Below are 18,169 nucleotides of genomic sequence, written 5' to 3' on the forward strand. Positions count from 1 at the left end.
GATTATGTTCTAGTCTGCTGTGGGGAGCAGTAGACTTGCCTTTGCCTGTAGAAAGTTGATACATTTCCACAAAACTCTGTATGTACAATAACTGAGTAACTAGCTGACTAACAAGGTTCATCATCTGGCTTGTTAATTTTTATTGTGCAATAACAAATCTACTTTGCTGCAGAGGATACTGAAATTACATTTTTGGATTTTTTGACTCTACAGTAAAATAAGCAGTAAAGACTTTGTGCTAGAATATTTCATGTGTCATTTATTCATGTCCTGCCCTACAGCTTTTCAAGTTGCGTAATGATATACAAATGTAATGACTGTCCCCGGGATACACACACAGTTTGCTGTGCACCATCACATCACAGAATACACAAAAACACACAAAAAAATCAGTACACAGTTAATGTTATACTTTTCTGTTCTTATTTTGATAAGAATAACATACCAAAGCCGGGTGGTCTAACCACATACCTGCAGCCAATACAGGCAACAAGTGCTTGACAAGGAGTGTTTCTCTCTATGTGTTGTATCTTTTTTTGTACAACACGTATTGTTTATCTTGAAACTACCAGGATACATACGTTACATACAAACCATATTTGCTCTTTCCAGACCTGATACAAGGCCCTTCAACATTATTAGCTCTATCTCTAGATCACTCTATCAGTCATGCCAGGATGTTTTCACAAATATGTACATAGATTCTTTATCAGTCTTTAAAGGAAATTTGCAGCCTCATGCAATGGCAATGCAGTCATCGAACTACAGGAACTTACACATGTTGTAATAGGGGTTAAAACCTGTAATCTGGGATCATGGAGCTGGCAGCACTAGCTAAGGTGGGAGGTCACCGGGATGATCAGCGCAAACTGAACAATAAAACCAAGATGCCCGCTTAAGAATTAAACATACTGTAAAGAAATTGGAGAATTTCTCTCTCTCTAATTATCACAAAATATTTTACAATAAAAATTGGACTACCTAAATTTTTACCACTGTATTCTACAGCTTTTGTAACATACTTAGTCATATCCCCTTATCCTAACTGGCTTGATGAGGTGAACACAGTATCATGTCTGCACACGACTGCAGACTTATAAGTAAACTTATCCATGACACAACAATGACGTGACTCCTTTCCCCGTCAAGTGTAAATCATGTATATGGTGTCAGATCTAAACGTGTGAACAAATTCTGGGTTGTGAATGGCCTTTAAAATAATGAATTGAAAAGAGAGACAAGATTTTAATTACAGTAATACTTCATTATTTTTATTAAGTTTCCATGAGAACAGAGTTGTGCATTATGGCTCAGTGTGCTGACTTTAGTGCCTGTCGAGCTGTCAATGTAAACATTTGTACTGGAGCACTTTGATGTATGAGCTGATATTAAAATTGACATTGGCTGCTCTACTTTTAGTGTTTAATATAAACAATCATTTGGCATTTTATTAGGCACACCTTGCTAATATTTATATCTCACTGATATAAATCAGGTAGACAAAACTTTAGAGACACCTCTCGGCAGGTTCAATATCACGATGAAAAACAGCCTCTACAACGTAGGGTGACCTACCGTAGAGAGTTTTAACAGAGCACTAAACAATATAACCTTAATGAATGTATGATTTATCGCAGGGCTTTTATTGAACTGTAAACATTCCATACAAAGTGATGTTGTACTAGTCTGTAAATCTCAGAAACAAGGAGCGGTTTGTGTAATAGAGCTGTGTGATTATATAAACTGATAACCCTGCTAGCACGCGTGAAATGAAAATAAACTGTGAATATTTGTTAAAACTGAACAACAAAAGCAACAACAAAACCTGTTAACAGCAATAGGAGCTGTGTAAAAATGGTAGAGTATAATAAAATGTCTACATTAAACACAAACAACTAATAATAAAGGTAAAAAATTATTGACTGATTAAAACAAAAGCCATGATCCTTATTCTAATGTGGCCACGGCTACATACAATCATCATTGAGCAATGAATTTGTTAGTCTTGTAACACTCACCTGGATGTTAGGTCACTTTCACAGCAGAGGGAGAAAGTCACAGTCTATCATTCACATTTCTTGTTCTGTCTTCCTCTTTGTCTTCCTGTCATAGACACCCATCGGCCAAGTTCTGTCATTTTCTGAAGCTCTCCTGTTATCTACACGCCCACACACAAACATACCTCACCTTGCTCCACCCTATGTGCTACGATTTCTAATAAATGGAGCAGTGTGTGAACATTGATTTACATTTGTCTAAAGTTTCATTTCAGAGAGGTATGTGAGGAGAGAGGTGGAAAGTGAAATATGATACTGACATATGATATGTGTGATATGTCATTGTTTGTCCTACATGCCAGGTCTGGACTTGTGTGAACTAATCCCCCTGACACTTTACACAGTGCTGTTGTTATACTAGTTTCCATATTAACACGTCATTTGGCAGCTCACAGTAATTTTTAGAGCAAACTGTGAGGAAAAAACAATTTTGCTTCGTTACAAAATTCTTCATCACCATCTGCTGGGGAAATCAACTCAAAACAACTTTAAGTTAACAATATGATTGTTGTGCATGAAGGAGATCAAATATGTTGAGAGATAAAGTGCTAAACAAAAGCAACAACAATATCTGAAATACAACATTTATTTAAAATTAAAAGGGAAGTTTATTACGTGGACATACTGGGCAAATTTGGGATAAGATATTGGCCAAAGGCAAAATCAGCCACAAACCCCAGGACAGAGCTACATGCACAATTAAAATATGGCTCTAATTAGATTTGATGTATTTCTGTGCTCATTCATTACATCATTAGAAAAGTCCAGTTTCTTATTGTAGCTCATGGTATTGCACATTGGATAGTGCAATGGTTTATTGATTTACATATCAGCGCCCATCGAAAGGTCCAGTGTGGAAGATTTAGTGACATCTAGTGGTGACGTTGCAGATTGCAACCAGCTCACCTCACCCTCCTCCTCTATGCATGTGGGGAAAACTGAGTTGGCCGTGAAAGGCATGTAAATGGACTTATCTGGTGCAAGTGTTTAGTTTGGCTGTCCTGGGCTGCTGTAGAACCATGCCGGACTATTCCTAGAAATAAAAAAAAAGTTCATTCTAAGGTAACAAAAACAGCGATTCTTAAAATCAGAATTAACTGAATTTAATAAAATCATATGATAAAATCACTGATGCCCACTGCTTTGTTATAATGCACTAAAGTGTTGATGGAGGTGGAGCTGTTTTAACTACATTATATTCTGGTGGGTGCTATCTTAAGTTGTTTAGTACCTATATATCTCAGCTCCCTTTATGCCTGTTCTTTCCACCTCTTTTGCTCTTTAGACCTGCAGATCTGTGAGGAGATGTGATGGTGATTCAGGTGTTTGCCTGGTGACTGTACCTGTCAAAGTTAGTTCTTAAGGCATGGCACTAGGCTTTTTCCATCTGCCTAGCTGAAGTCTTCTTGTTCTTAAGAATAAATGTGAAACCAGTGTTGGAAAGTAACAGTTTCAGAAATACCTAAATTGTGTTAGAGCTTTGACATTCAGTGAAATAGGAACTTTCTTAACCACGTTCACTTCCACTTAATTTAAAAATGATCAAGTCACAACAACAAATGCACTGACATGCTGCTGCATGTGGTGTAACAAAGCACCATAGTTTTCCAGGCATGTAGGGAAAACTGAGTTGGTCGTGTTTAGTTTGTTTAGTACTGTAGAACCATGGTGGAGTATTCCTAGATATAAAAAGTTCATTCTAAGGTAATAACTGAATTTAATAAAAACATATGATAAAATCACTGATGGCCCTGTGAGTGTATTACTGCTTTGTTATAATGCACTAAAGTGTTGGTGGAGGTGGAGCTGTTTTAACCACATTATATACTGGTGGGTGCTATCTTAATTTGCTTAGTACCTATATAGCTGTCAGATAACTGTAGGGGAGCCCATCTCAGCTCCCTCCCTGCCTGTTCTTTCCACCCCTTTTGCTCTTTGGACCTGCAGATCTGTGAGGAGATGTGATGGTGATTCAGCTGTTTGCCTGGTGACTGTACATGTCAAAGTTATTTCTCAAGGCAGGGCACTAGGCTTTTTCCAGGAATGTTGTAAGGAACTCTTCCTGTTCTATACTTAGAATTTCCAATATTTTCAAGAAGAAACACACATTTATATGTATATGGAGGAACCAGTCAGTCATTTGATGAATGAAATTTGACTCATACTTTCTCAAACGATAAGATTTGTGTTTTCAATGAACATTACTCTGTACTAACTGATAAAGTATGGAAACTGTTGAGCTTAATCAGTAATATAATTAGTTGATTATTCTGATTAATTGAGGCTGAGATTAATCCGGTTGTGCTTCAACATATTAATGAATAATACTTTGCATGATCATAGTACATCATACCATCATACTACATTTATAACACTTGGCCTCCGTTCTTTTGAATCAGCCTCACATACATTTACTGGATGACCACAGATGACTTTACAGTAAAATGATAAAAAGTAATTGTCATAATCTGGAAAGATAGCATGATGAGTTAATGTGCTAACTGGAATATGTTTTAGCAAGTGAAATACAGTAAAGTGAAGTGAGTTACTGGTCTGTGTTGTGGAGAAATAGCTGAAGTCAAAGGTCAGTGTTCAGGAGCCTCTGATGTCTTATGCTGTATTATTTATTGACGCTTGGCCAAAGAGAATTAGAGACACTCTCATGGTGCATCAGAAGCGCTTGAGTCGGTCTCACATTTTGCCCAGCTCATCCTGGTGGATAGACTTTAAACCCCAAGATAACACCACAAATAGTATACACCCAGAATTAGTCAAAGAGAATGTTTTTTCCCTTGGAGGTGTTATTGTCAACATATTCTAGTCTGGAGACACAGATGTCTGTTTACGCAGATTGAAATGTCAACAACAAGCTATCTATTATGTCTAGGAAGGCAACAATAGGTCTCTTCGACCCTGGCCACCACAGTGTTGAGATAGACTGGCACCTACTGTTCTTAACCAAAGCCAAACAACTAATACTGCTGAGGACCTCGAGGCCCACATGTGACCCTGTGTAACCTAAGGATAGAAAATTCCATAACAGGCTGCCCAATTTTGTTGCCCCCTATGTTGATGTGATTTTTAAATATCTTATATGCCATTATATGACTTTGACTGAGTCCTGTATATCCTGGATACAGGAATGAAATTAAAATACAGCTAATGTGTTTACATGCATGCAGGGATACATAAACCAAAACCAAATTTAAAACAGTTCTCTTGTCACCTAACCTGAAAACAAGTGAATACAGTATTACTGTACTCAAGTCTACACCATGCTGTTGGAATTATTAATCTCTAATCCTCCACTTCTAATTTGTGAAGTGCAAAGAATATATCAGTAAGTAACACTTTAACTTGCCTCGCCTTTAACTTTTGCAAGCAGTAAAAAATGTGGTAATAACACATTGTGGTATATATATAAATTTATTAATAATGTATCATTGTACTCAGTTACAGTAAAGTGAGTATGTTCTTCAAGTTGTGACTGAAATTATGACAGTGTTTACAGCCTTTTTTACTGTTTACACCAGGTTTGTGAGTGGAAACTCTTGTGTTCAACCAGATTACATCGGCCATAGTCAGTCAAGCGATAATGGCATGAAGATAACACCCCCTCAAACACAGCCCCTCCCCCTCAAACTAGGTACGCACCCAGTTGATTTTATATGTGCAAGTCTCCACCCTTCTAATTACTGCATATATTCAGTTGTAGAGGGCAGGTGGGGCTGCACTTCTTGAAGGTTCATTGGTGTCATCACGGCTGAGAAACACTGAGGTATGATTGTATTTCAAAGTTGAGTTTTGTTCATTTTACCAACAAGATACGGCAGTTTTTCCACACTGCTTTAGATATTTTGAGTTTTTTTTTTTAAATAATGTATCTGCAATATTAAAACTTTTAAGAAGGATGAGAGGATCACAACACAATAACTGCAAGTGTAGAATAAGCTATGTATTATAAAATAGTTTATTTCTTTATAGAGAAATGAATAAGTGTTTTGAAAAAGAAAGTTTTCTTTTTATTCAGTTAAAGCTTTATTTTTTTTAATTTATCAACCTGTATGTCATCTCCATTGTTGTAAACTACTATTTATACTTTATTTTTTTGTAAATATGTTATATATTAATTTTTGAACTATTTTTATTTTTCTGGGCTTTCTAACCACATACCTCAGCCAATACGGCAACAAGGCTTGACAAGGAGTGTTTCTCTCTATGTTTGTATCTTTTTTTGTACAACACGTATTGTTTATCTTGAAACTACCAGATACATACGTTACATACAAACCATATTTGCTCTTTCCAGACCTGATACAAGCCCTTCAACATATTAGCTCTATCTCTAGATCACTCTATCAGTCATGCCAGGATGTTTTTCACAAATATGTAGACATAGATTCTTATCATCTTAAAGGAAATTTGCAGCCTCATGCAATGGCAATGCAGTCATCGAACTACAGGAACTTACACATGTTGTAATAGGGTGAAAACCTGTAATCTGGGATCATGACTGGCAGCACTAGCTAAGTGGGAGGTCACCGGGATGATCAGCGAAAACTGAACAATAAAACCAAGATGCCCGCTTAAGAATTAAACATACTGTAAAGAAATTGGAGAATTTCTCTCTCTCTAATTATCACAAAATATTTTACAATAAAAATTGGACTACTAAATTTTACCACTGTATTCTACAGCTTTGTAACATACTAGTCATACCCCTTTATCCTAACTGGTGATGAGGTGAACACAGTACATGTCTGCACACGACGGAGACTTATAATCAACTTACCATGACACAACAATGACGTGACTCCTTTCCCCGTCAAGTGTAAATCATGTAATAGGTGTCAGATCTAAACGGGTGAACAATTCTGGGTTGTGAATGGGCCTTTAAAATAATGAATTGAAAGAGAGACAAGATTTAATTACAGTAATACTTCATTATTTTTATTAAGTTTCCAGGAGAACAGAGTTGTGCATTATGGTCAGTTGCGCGACTTTAGTGCCCTGTCCGACTGTCATGTAAACATTTGTACTGGAGCACTTTGATGTATGAGCTGTTATTAAAATTGACATTGGCTGCTCTACTTTTAGTGTTTAATATAAACAATCATTTGGCTTTTTATTAGGCACACCTTGCATATTTATAGCTCACTGGATATAAAAGGTAGACAAAACCGTAGAGACACCTCTCGTTAGGTTCAATATCACCATGAAAAACAGCCTCTACAACGTAGGGTGACCTACCGTAGAGAGTTTTAACAGAGCACTAAACAATATAACCTTAATGAAGTATGATTTATCGCAGGGCTTTTATGAACTGTAAAACTTCCATACAAGTGATGTTGTACTAGTCTGTAAATCTCAGAAACAAGAGCGGTTTGTGTAATAGAGCTGTGTGATTAATATAAACTGATAACCCTGCTAGCACGCGTGAAATGAAAAATAAACTGAATATTGTTAAAACTGAACAACAAAGCAACACAAACTGTTAACCAAGCAAAGAGCTGAAAAAGTTAGAGATAATAATGTCTACATTAAACACGAACAACTGTAAAGGTAATTTGACTGATTAAACAAAGCAATCCTTATTCTAATGTGGCCAGGCTACATACAATCATCATTGAGCAATGAATTTGTTAGCTTGTAACATCACCTGGATGTTAGGTCACTTTCCACACAGAGGAGAAAGTCACAGTCTATCATTCATTTCTTGTTCTGTCTTCCCTTTGTCTTCTGTCATACGACACCATCGGCCAAGTTTCTGTCATTTTTCTGAAGCTCTCCTGTTATCTACGCGCCCACACACAAACATACCTCACCTTGCTCCACCCTATGTCTACGATTCCTAATAAATGGAGCAGTGGTGAACATTGATTTACATTTGCCTAAAGTTTCATTTCAGAGAGGTATGTGAGGAGAGAGGTGGAAAGTGAAATATGATACTGACATATGATATGTGTGATATGTCATTGTTGTCCTACATGCCAGGTCTGGACTTGTGTGAACAATCCCCCTGACACTTTACACAGTGCTGTTGTTATACTAGTTCCATATTAACACGTCATTGGGCAGCTCACAGTAATTTTTTAGAGCAAACTGTGAGGAAAAAAAAACAATTTTGCTTCGTTACAAAATTCTTCATCCCCATCTGCTGGGGAAATCAACTCAAAACAACTTTAAGTTAACAATATGATTGTTGTGCATGAAGGAGATCAAATATGTTGAGAGATAAAATGCTAAACAAAAGCAACAACAATATCTGAAATACAACATTATTTAAAATAAGGGAAGTTTATACGTGGAATACTGGCGCAAATTTGGGATAAGATATTGGCCAAAGGCAAAATCAGCCACAAACCCCAGGACAGAGCTACATGCCACAATAAAATATGGCTCTAATTAGATTTGATGTATTTCTTTGCTCATTCATTACATCATAGTAAAAGTCCAGTTCTTATTGTAGCTCATGGTATTGCACATTGGATAGTGCAATGTTTATTGATTTACATATCAGCGCCATCGAAAGGTCCAGTGTGGAAGATTTAGTGACATCTAGTGGTGACGTGCAGATTGCAACCAGCTCACCTCACCCTCCTCCTCTATGCATGTGGGGAAAACTGAGTTGGCCGTGAAAGGCATGTAAATGGACTATCTGGTGCAAGTGTTTAGTTTGGCTGTCCTGGGCTGCTGTAGAACCATGCCGGACTATTCCTAGAAATAAAAAAAAGTTCATTCTAAGGTAACAAAACAAGCGATTCTAAAATCAGAATTAACTGAATTTAATAAATCATATGATAAAATCACTGATGCCCACTGCTTTGTTATAATGCACTAAAGGTGTTGATGGAGGTGGAGCTGTTTTAACACATTATATTCTGGTGGGTGCTATCTTAAGTTGTTTAGTACCTATATATCTCAGCTCCCTTTATCCTGTTCTTTCCACCTCTTTGCTCTTTAGACCTGCAGATCTGTGAGGAGATGTGATGGTGATTCAGGTGTTGCCTGGTGACTGTACCTGTCAAAGTTAGTCTTAAGGCATGGCACTAGGCTTTTTCCATCTGCTAGCGAAGTCTTCTTGTTCTAAGAATAAATGTGAAACCAGTGTTGGAAAGTAACAGTTTCAGAAATACCTAAATTGTGTGTAGAGCTTGACATTCAGTGAAATAGGAACTTCTCTTAACCACGTTCACTTCCACTTAATTAAAAATGATCAAGTCACAACAACAAATGCACTGACATGCTGCTGCATGTGGTGTAACAAGCACCAAGTTTTCCAGGCATGTAGGGAAACGGAGTTGGTCGTGTTTAGTTTGTTTAGTACTGTAGAACCATGGTGGAGTATTCAGATAATAAAAAGTTATTCGTGCACACATGCTTATTTTTGTTTGAAAACTAAATGATCTTTCTGATTAATGTTCTTGTCTGCTGTGGGGAGCAGTAGACTTGCCTTTGCCTGTAGAAAGTTGATAAATTTCCACAAAATTCTGTCTGTACAATAACTGAGTAACTAGCTGACTAACAACAAGGTTCGTCATCTGGCTTGTTAATCTGTATTGTGCAATAACAAATCTACTTTGTTGCAGAGGATACTGAAATTACATTTTTGGATTTTTTTGACACTACAGTAAAATAAGCAATAAAGACTTTGTGCTAGAATATTTCATGCGTCATTTATTAATGTCCTGCCCTACAGCTTTTCAAGTTGCGTAATGATATACAAATGTAATGACTGTCCCCGGGATACACACACAGTTTGCTGTGCACCGTCACATCACAGAATACACTAAAAACACAAAAAAAATATCCAGGTACATAGTTAAATGTTATACTTTTCTCTGTTCTTATTTTTGATAAGAATAACATACCAAAGCCTGGTACTGCATATATTCAGTTGTAGAGGGCAGGTGGGGCTGCACTTCTTCAAGGTTCATTTGTGTCATCACGGCTGAGAAACACTGAGGTATGATTGTATTTCAGAGTTCAGTTTTGTTTATTTTTCCAACAAGATACGGCAGTTTTTCCACACTGCTTTAGATATTTTTAGTTTTTTTTTTAAATCAATGTAACTGCAATATTAAAACTTTTAAGAAGGACGAGAGGATCACAACACAATAACTGCAAGTGTAGAATAAGTTATGTATTATAAAATAGTGTATTTCTTTATAGAGAAATGAATAAGTGTTTTATTCAGTTAAAGCTTTATTTTTTTTTTATTTATCAACCTGTACGTCATCTCCATTGTTGTAAACTACTATTTATACTTTATTTTTTGTAAATATGTTATATATTAATTTTTGAACTATTTTTATTTCTTTTTACACTTGGGGAAGTTTGGCGGTGCAGTGGTTAGCACTGTTTCCTGGTTTGCATCCGGCAAAGGCCTTTCTGTGTAGCGATTGCATGTTCTCCACATGGCTGTGTGGGTTTTCTCTGTTTCTTCTCGCAGTCCAAAGACATGTAGTAATAGGTGAATTTGTGCTCACAGTTCACTTCACAACTTACACAATCACTGAGAAATGTGAGTCAATAAAGGCAAAACGTGCAAAGTTTGATGGGGAGCAACCTGTCAGCACATTCTTCACGACACTCTGCCTATTGCATTGACTATTTGGCTGGGCTTTTAATAGAAATACTTATTTTCTGTGAGAGAAGGGTATTTGTATGAATGCCAAATATATTTATTTATTTATTCATTTATCTTTATTTGGATTTGGCTTATAAAAATGATCAAATGTGGCTGGTATAGGACATAAATTCTCTGATTCGTGTTTTCTGATAGATCTTAGCTGAATCAACAGTGTTTTTCTGTCTAGTATTATATAACCAACCTGTTCATTTTTCTCTCCTTGTAGACTGATCATGACTTTACTTCTGGGCATAGCTCTGCTGGCTTTGGCCCTATCAGGGCCCACTGTGGCCTTTGTCCCCATCGGGGGTCGTGCATCCACTCATATCAGCATCACAGGAACGGCCCTATTGCAAAAAGTGACAGAGACATGTCGGGCAGTGGCTGAGGCAGCTGGGCATGAGTTCGAACCCACGGTAGGATGGAAGATGAAAATGTGCAAGAGAGCACAATTACACACAACACGAGGAAACACACACACAAAGAAACTTTCACTCGCAAATAGCTAATACAACTAATATTTATTGCAAGTGGAGGCAGTAAATTATCTGTATTATTCCATTTCACATGGCAGCTGAGCCACCCATGTGTAAAATGGTGTACAGATTCCCTCAGATCAGGCTGTAGATGTAAATATGTAAATATGTTTTGTATGTGTATTATTCCTACTGCTGTGTGAACCACAGGTTCATAACCAACTGTCCATCCATCCATCATTCTACAAGCTGTTGTGTTGTTTGTAATATAAGTAGTTTGAGAGAATTTATACTTCATCATGCAATGGCTTTTTTATTTTGAATTTTAATGGAACTGTAACTCTAACCTTTGACCTCTGACGACAGGGTCCATCTCCTGAAGAGCTGGTCCAGGCCTGTCTGGGCCCCACAGCCACAGGAGAAGTGTCTGGTGCCAAGTTTCACTCTGCTCTTCAAGAAATCTACACCCAGAATGGACTGATTGACCGTGACTTTGTCAATAGGTAAGATAATGTAAAACAAAACAACCAAAGCAATGAAATAATTGAGCTGTGTGTGTTTAAATATGATTTGCTTTTACACATATCAAGTTATTGCTTGTGAAAAATCCCTTCAGTGCTCCACACCACTTCAATTCAGAGGCCTTTCTGGAAGGACGTGGCCTGATCACGGAGGGTGTGGTGGCCATTAAGGCTAATATCGGCAAGGAGAACTTCAAGGCTGCCAGGGAAACACTGGGCAGAGTCCTTCATACGCTACAGGTAACAACCAAACACATATTGAATGAGGGATTGGTCATGATGAATCATAAGGAGATAATTTACTAAAAAGAGAAAATGTATGCATAAAAGTATTAATGTGTCTCCTTCCATGCACTGCCAGGACTTCTACAGCCACAGTAACTGGGTGGAGCTGGGATACACAGAGCCATACACCAACCTATTACGCCCAGACCTTCCTCTGGAAAACCTGGCAGGTGTGTGTTTGTTTACAAGGACTACGTCTATATTTCATTAATTAAAATGTCATAAACGAGATCATATAACTGTAGGTTGGGTAAAAACCCTGTCTGGGAGCATATCTATAAACCAAAGAGCAGAGTGTGTCTTTTTGTCTGTAATATTCTGATTGGCTTTTGGGTGTGTATTATTTTCAGATGACTGTAAGGCTCTGATATAACACTTCTATCAGTGCTCTAACATATAACATAGAACAGAAGTCAACCAAATTAACTGAAGTGATGCTTATTTACTGTATTCTTTATTCATTATGCGTCCCATGTGTCTTTTACTTGTGTAGATGTCAACACTGCCACCTGCAATGACTGTGCCAGTGGAACATGTCCCAATCCCATCCTCTCCAACATCCTGAAAAAGAAGAAACTCACATCAGGCTACATGGGAATCTCCTCTGCCAACAAACCAAAAGGTATTAGCATCAGTGACAAACATATTTTCAAACTATATTTAAATACATAGAGACATATCTATTCACAGTCACAAGGAGGTGAACCAACTGAAAGGCCTATTGTTAACACTAGAGCCAATGGACAGTGTTTTAATCAATAATCTAATCTACTCTTTTAATCCACTGTCACTCATTGGTTTGTGGACAACTATTCTGGATTTTTCTCTGAGGAGTAGAACTGGTAGTTTAGTACAAAATATACTAAACAGTAATTAAATATCTTTCTAAAAACAGTGAAGGCATGAAATTGGCAATGCAGTGACAGAATCGTGATTCGTATTTGACTAAGTTTGACAGTTTGATCTAAGTTTGGTGAGCCCAGTGTGTTGCACTGGAAGGACTCACTGAGAATGACAATCGCGTTGTGCCGGCTTTCTCATCTACTTACTCTAAAAGGGACCAAAACAAAATTAAGATCATACTGTATAAATACTTGACACTGGTGACTGAGATCATAGATTCATAAAAAAAACTGTTTACTGAGGCAATAAATCAAGTGAAGTAGCAGGGTCATTTCTCATAGGGCTCAGTGTCATCGGACCCATTTGTTCTAGCTGAAAAATAAGTAATCCTGTAGGTCATTAGAAAGAATGCAGGCTTATGACACTTCCTCTTAGGCTTCACTTCTGTCCACAAATTATGTAGTCAGTGGATTTAATTTCTGTCAAAATATGGAAACATTTCTATATGAGGCCATGATTTGACAAGCCCTTCATGATAGAAAGAGACAGACAAAACAAGAAGATATTTCAACTACTCACTTACTCACATAATTGAAGATAATAATATATAATATACTATATATATTTTTTTATAGAACTGATTTATTTAGGAGGCTTCATTTAGAATTTAGTCATTAATTTATCTGATAAACAGCAAAAGGATCAGCCCAGGCCTACACCTTGAAGGAACAGTTTGACATCTTGGGAAATATACTTATTTGCTTTGCTGCAAAGATTGTGACTTGAGACTGTAGAAGCTCCAGGAAGTGACTACTCTTCGCCAAGAAGTTAAGTTTAACTGTCACAAATAATCAGGTAAAATCATCATGACATGTCCCACACATAACCTAATGGTAAATGGATATAGCGCCTATCTAGTCTTTCAACCATTCAAATTGCGTTACCACTACATATGTCGTTGACCCATCCACACACACCTTCATACACTGATGACATTGGCTACCATGCAAGGTCCCAACTGGCCAACTAATCATAAGTTTTTGGGAGGTAACCATTCATACACATTTACACTGATCTGGGGATCAAAATCCGATTATCTGATTAGTGGACGACCTGCTCTACCTCCTGAGCCACAGCCACCCATAGCTGCCCACGAAACATTTTACAGTGAGCAGTGAGCTTTATAAGTGGTGTTAGGTCGATTTTGTCACCTTTGGAAAGGGCCAGGCTAGTTCTTTACCCCTGTTTCTTGTCTAAGTTAACCAGCTGCTGGCTTTATCTTAATATTTATATTTCAGATATAAATACTGTGAATCTTTTCATCCAACTCCTAAGCAAAAAAGCCTATATACTAAAATGTCAAATTATTCCTTTACCTTGGAGGGTTCATGCTGTCATGCTCAACTAATAACAACTACATCACTTCAGTAACTGTCCTATGAGATTCTATATTTCCTATTTCCTATATGCAACTTAATTCATATGCCAGTTATTCATAGAACATGTTTATTCTACCTGGAGTACAAAACAAACATGATTCAATACTGGCAGGTATGTCCACCATTAATAGCTATTCGATTTCCCAGTTCGATCTGTCCCTTCTGTCCTGCACCAGGTAAATGCAGCCATGGCGGTGCAGGTGACCAAACTAGCACAACAGTTCCTCGCGGAGGCATCAGCAAGGATGAGCGTCGATCCGACAACCTGGCCTTCCACAATGCTGCTGTGAATGCAGCCACAGCTGCTAGCTTGCAGCTGCTGGACGATATCCGGTTAGCTGCTGGAAACAATGACTTTCTGAGGTACGGCATTCAGATATGGCAAACACATCTCAGTCCCAATTTGATCTTGAATCATGAAGTTTTACTTTGCGATTGAAACAAACATTTCACTGTCCGGACTGAGTAAGATGATTATGTTTAACTGACATTTAATTTATCACTCTTTGTCACAGAATGCTGGGGATCGCCCGCTCCTCTGTCGTGTGCTTTGTTATTGACACCACTGGCAGTATGTCAGATGACATCGCAGAAGCCAGGGCCGTTGTTTACGAAATCATTGACAGCAAAAAGGGAACACAGGATGAGCCATCCGAGTACATCCTGGTGCCCTTCAATGACCCCAGTATGAGTTCTCTCGTCTTACTCATTAGGCTAGTGGTGTTAGACTACCGGAGTGTGATAATACCATAGAATGTTATATATATATATGTTATGCTTGGCTGTATTATTGTAATACTAGTTTAAGAATTATAAGCGGATTTAGCAAACTGTGCAAACTGTAAATCTGCGAAGAGTCACAGTAGTTCAGAAAGGATTGTGATTTAAAGAGAACCAATATATTTTCTGTGATTTATCTGTAGGTTTTGGACCTATGATCCGGACAACAGACCCTGATAAGATGAAAAAAGAAATCTCTAAGCTCAGTGCAACAGGTGGTGGTGATCACCCTGAAATGTGCCTGTCAGGACTTCAGGTACTAAAACTACACGATATTGTCAGACCAAAACAAGGATGTTTATTGATTGAGGAAAAAAAATCCAGAAATTTATATTCATAAGATCTGTGGTGATCCAGAGGGAACTGACCAGATTCATTATTTTATTCCTCCAGGTGGCTCTCACCGGTGCCCCTCCCTCCTCCCACATCTATGTTTTCACTGATGCCACAGCCAAAGACATCTACCTCAAGGACACTATTGTTGCCCTCATCAGGAGCACCAGATCAACTGTAAATAGTGATAAACACTGATGATGTCCTGTTCACTATTTAAGTACATTTATCTTGAAAAGATGGCTATTTATCTCAGCGTTAAATGATCCCCACAGGTGTCATTCTTCATGACTGGGGCCGGAGGAAGGAAACGTCGTTCCCTCAGAGCTAGCTTCCAAGACTACAAGGACCTGGCTTTGGCCTCTGGAGGACAGGCTATCCAGGTGTCTAAGAGTCAGTTGCCTCAGGCTACAGACGTCATCCTTGACACGTCTACTTCTGCTCTGGTAAGCTCTGATTGTTCTAATAATGATTATAGTGTTCATAAATATAAGTAATAATCATATTTGGTCTAGTTTGAGACATAGACCTAAATCATTCATTTTGCTCCTATTACTCTCCTCTCCATCAGGTGACAGTTCTTCAGCGAGCAAGGAATGGTGGGGCACAGGAGATCTTTCCCTTCGTATTGGACGAATCGCTGAAAAATACCACCATCTACATCACAGGAACATCCGTTACTTTCACAGTGACTAACCCTGCAGGTAATACACAATTCCTTATGCATTGTTTTAAGGATATAAAAAAAGGTTTGAGACTTGTTATTAAGTGTCACCTTTTCTTGACGCTGAGAGTGTCATTGTGATACATATCTTTTAACGCCTACTTCCAAATTCCAGGTGCTACCCAGAACCAGAACGAGGCCAGTGGTAAACTGGGTACCATACAGACAGTAGGCAACCTGTATAGAATTCGTCTCAACGCTGACAAGCAAACAGGAACATGGAAGATAAACATAATGTCCAAACAACCATACTCACTTAAAATCACAGGTCAGAGATTGTTGAAATTGTGTCTTTAGATTAAACGAGAAATTAACTATTAGGAGAATGGAATGAATGACTCCTTTCATGTAATCTATGCCAGTAATCGCACTGACGCCTATCATGTTATATGGTTTTTAATCAGTAGCATATTTTATCATCATCATGCAGTTCATCAAGTCCTTCTATTGATGTATATCTATATTTACAGTAAGGCTGTATTTGTGTTTCCAGGCCAGAGCACGATTACCTTTATTTATGATTTTGTGGAAAGCTTCGGAGGACCTCACCCAGGTTATGCAGTAGTCAGTGGGCGTCCACAAGCAGGTAAACAACATTCAATAAAGCAATGTTCACAGCATAAGCATACATTATATAGATACACAATCATTCATTGGGTTTATGATTTCAATATAATTACAGTATATACTAAATAGCAATAAATCTAGATAAGTAATATAAACATGTCCTTTTGTTTTTGTAATTTTACAGCTCAGGCTCATCATACAGAGAAGTAAATTTAAAGCTGCTTCATTTTGGATTTGCTTTTATTTTGGCTCTTACTGATGTCATATCAGGGAGAGCCAAAACAAGAAATTTGGAGGCTGCTTTCAAGAAAAAACTTCTAATAAAACCCACCGTACATTAACCACCAGCAAACGACAGATATTTTGCAGCTAAAGAGACGGATATTTCCTTTGACAGAGCGATCATTTACCAGGGATATGACTCTGAATCAATGCAAATGTTTCCCCTTGTCTGCTAGATGTGTAAATTAGCAGCTACTTGCTAACATGTTTGCTATAACACTTTTATGATGCAATGATGTTATGATTGCAGCTTGTTTTACCAGCATGTGGCTAAAAACATCAGTTAATACAGGTTTAACTTTACTGATAAGGCAATTAGGTAATTATACTAACATATAAACTTAAATAATATGCTTTGACTTTTCTCCTTTCTTCTGGAAACCCAGGCCAACCAGCCAACCTGATGGTCTCAGTAATGGGTCGGAAAGGTCCATCATCGATGGCTATTGGAGAGATTGGCCTGGTAACTGTATCTGGTTCTCAGAGTGTTAGCAATGGCAAAACAACTGACATGGGAAATGGAGAGATCTTGGTGACTGTTGATGCCATCCCTAGCGGAGAGTTTGTGGTCCTCCTAAATGGAACCGACAAACTATCAAACAGTCAATTTCAGAGGCAGTCTACCACCCAGATGTCTGTGTCCAAAGTGAATATCCAGGTTGGTCTTTTAACTTTCCTGTCCTGTGTACCCATTCAAATTTTATTTGATTTGAAGTAAAATGAAATAATACACCTTACAACTTTTTTTTCACTTTTCTTCTCTTCCTTTTTTCTCTAGGCTGTGGTAGATAGCAGTGTGGAGCCAGGAAAAACCTTCAAGCTTCCCTTCAGTGTCATGACCCAGGGTTCTGGTGGTAAATACACAATTAGCGCTAAAAATGACAGAAATTTCGAGATGACCTTCCCAGACAGGTGAGGAGAAGCAACTAAAAACAATTCCTTTGTTAAATATCCTAATCCATATTTACACGTCTGTGTAATAGCAATTCTAAGGCATTTTTTCAAAATACATTAAATATGTTGGAAACTATTTGCTGAAAACAAATTGCTGCTTGACTGCTCCCATGGGTGGTCGTGGCTTCAGCGCCTTCAGTGGACATGCCCTCAAAGTCCTGGTGCTCATTTTTTACACAATCTTGACGCCTAATTTCATAAACTTGGCTGGGTCCTGAATAACACTTTCTTCTTTAGACTGACAAACTCAGAGCACATATTATTTTTCTATTCACA

The 18,169-nt window shown here is 37.8% G+C and overlaps 1 protein-coding gene across 2 annotated transcripts in view; it reads left to right on the forward strand.

Moving 5' to 3' along the window:
* vwa11 (von Willebrand factor A domain containing 11) overlaps window positions 1-18,169 on the forward strand; it is a 50,097-nt gene that overhangs the window by 30,775 nt on the left and 1,153 nt on the right. For both annotated transcript variants that reach the window (XM_027283032.1, XM_027283031.1), the window contains exons 2-16: window positions 10,916-11,105; window positions 11,532-11,668; window positions 11,782-11,926; window positions 12,048-12,141; window positions 12,465-12,593; window positions 14,430-14,616; window positions 14,769-14,938; window positions 15,177-15,289; window positions 15,427-15,543; window positions 15,642-15,812; window positions 15,938-16,070; window positions 16,206-16,358; window positions 16,584-16,676; window positions 17,326-17,597; window positions 17,718-17,851. In XM_027283032.1, the coding sequence (XP_027138833.1) occupies window positions 10,923-11,105; window positions 11,532-11,668; window positions 11,782-11,926; window positions 12,048-12,141; window positions 12,465-12,593; window positions 14,430-14,616; window positions 14,769-14,938; window positions 15,177-15,289; window positions 15,427-15,543; window positions 15,642-15,812; window positions 15,938-16,070; window positions 16,206-16,358; window positions 16,584-16,676; window positions 17,326-17,597; window positions 17,718-17,851 (2,231 nt within the window). In that variant the 5' untranslated portion in view covers window positions 10,916-10,922. The remainder of the gene's footprint in view (window positions 1-10,915; window positions 11,106-11,531; window positions 11,669-11,781; window positions 11,927-12,047; window positions 12,142-12,464; window positions 12,594-14,429; window positions 14,617-14,768; window positions 14,939-15,176; window positions 15,290-15,426; window positions 15,544-15,641; window positions 15,813-15,937; window positions 16,071-16,205; window positions 16,359-16,583; window positions 16,677-17,325; window positions 17,598-17,717; window positions 17,852-18,169) is intronic.

The sequence above is a fragment of the Larimichthys crocea genome, chromosome X, assembly GCF_000972845.2.
Source record: "Larimichthys crocea isolate SSNF chromosome X, L_crocea_2.0, whole genome shotgun sequence".
In the NCBI taxonomy this organism is placed as follows: Eukaryota; Metazoa; Chordata; class Actinopteri; family Sciaenidae; genus Larimichthys; species Larimichthys crocea.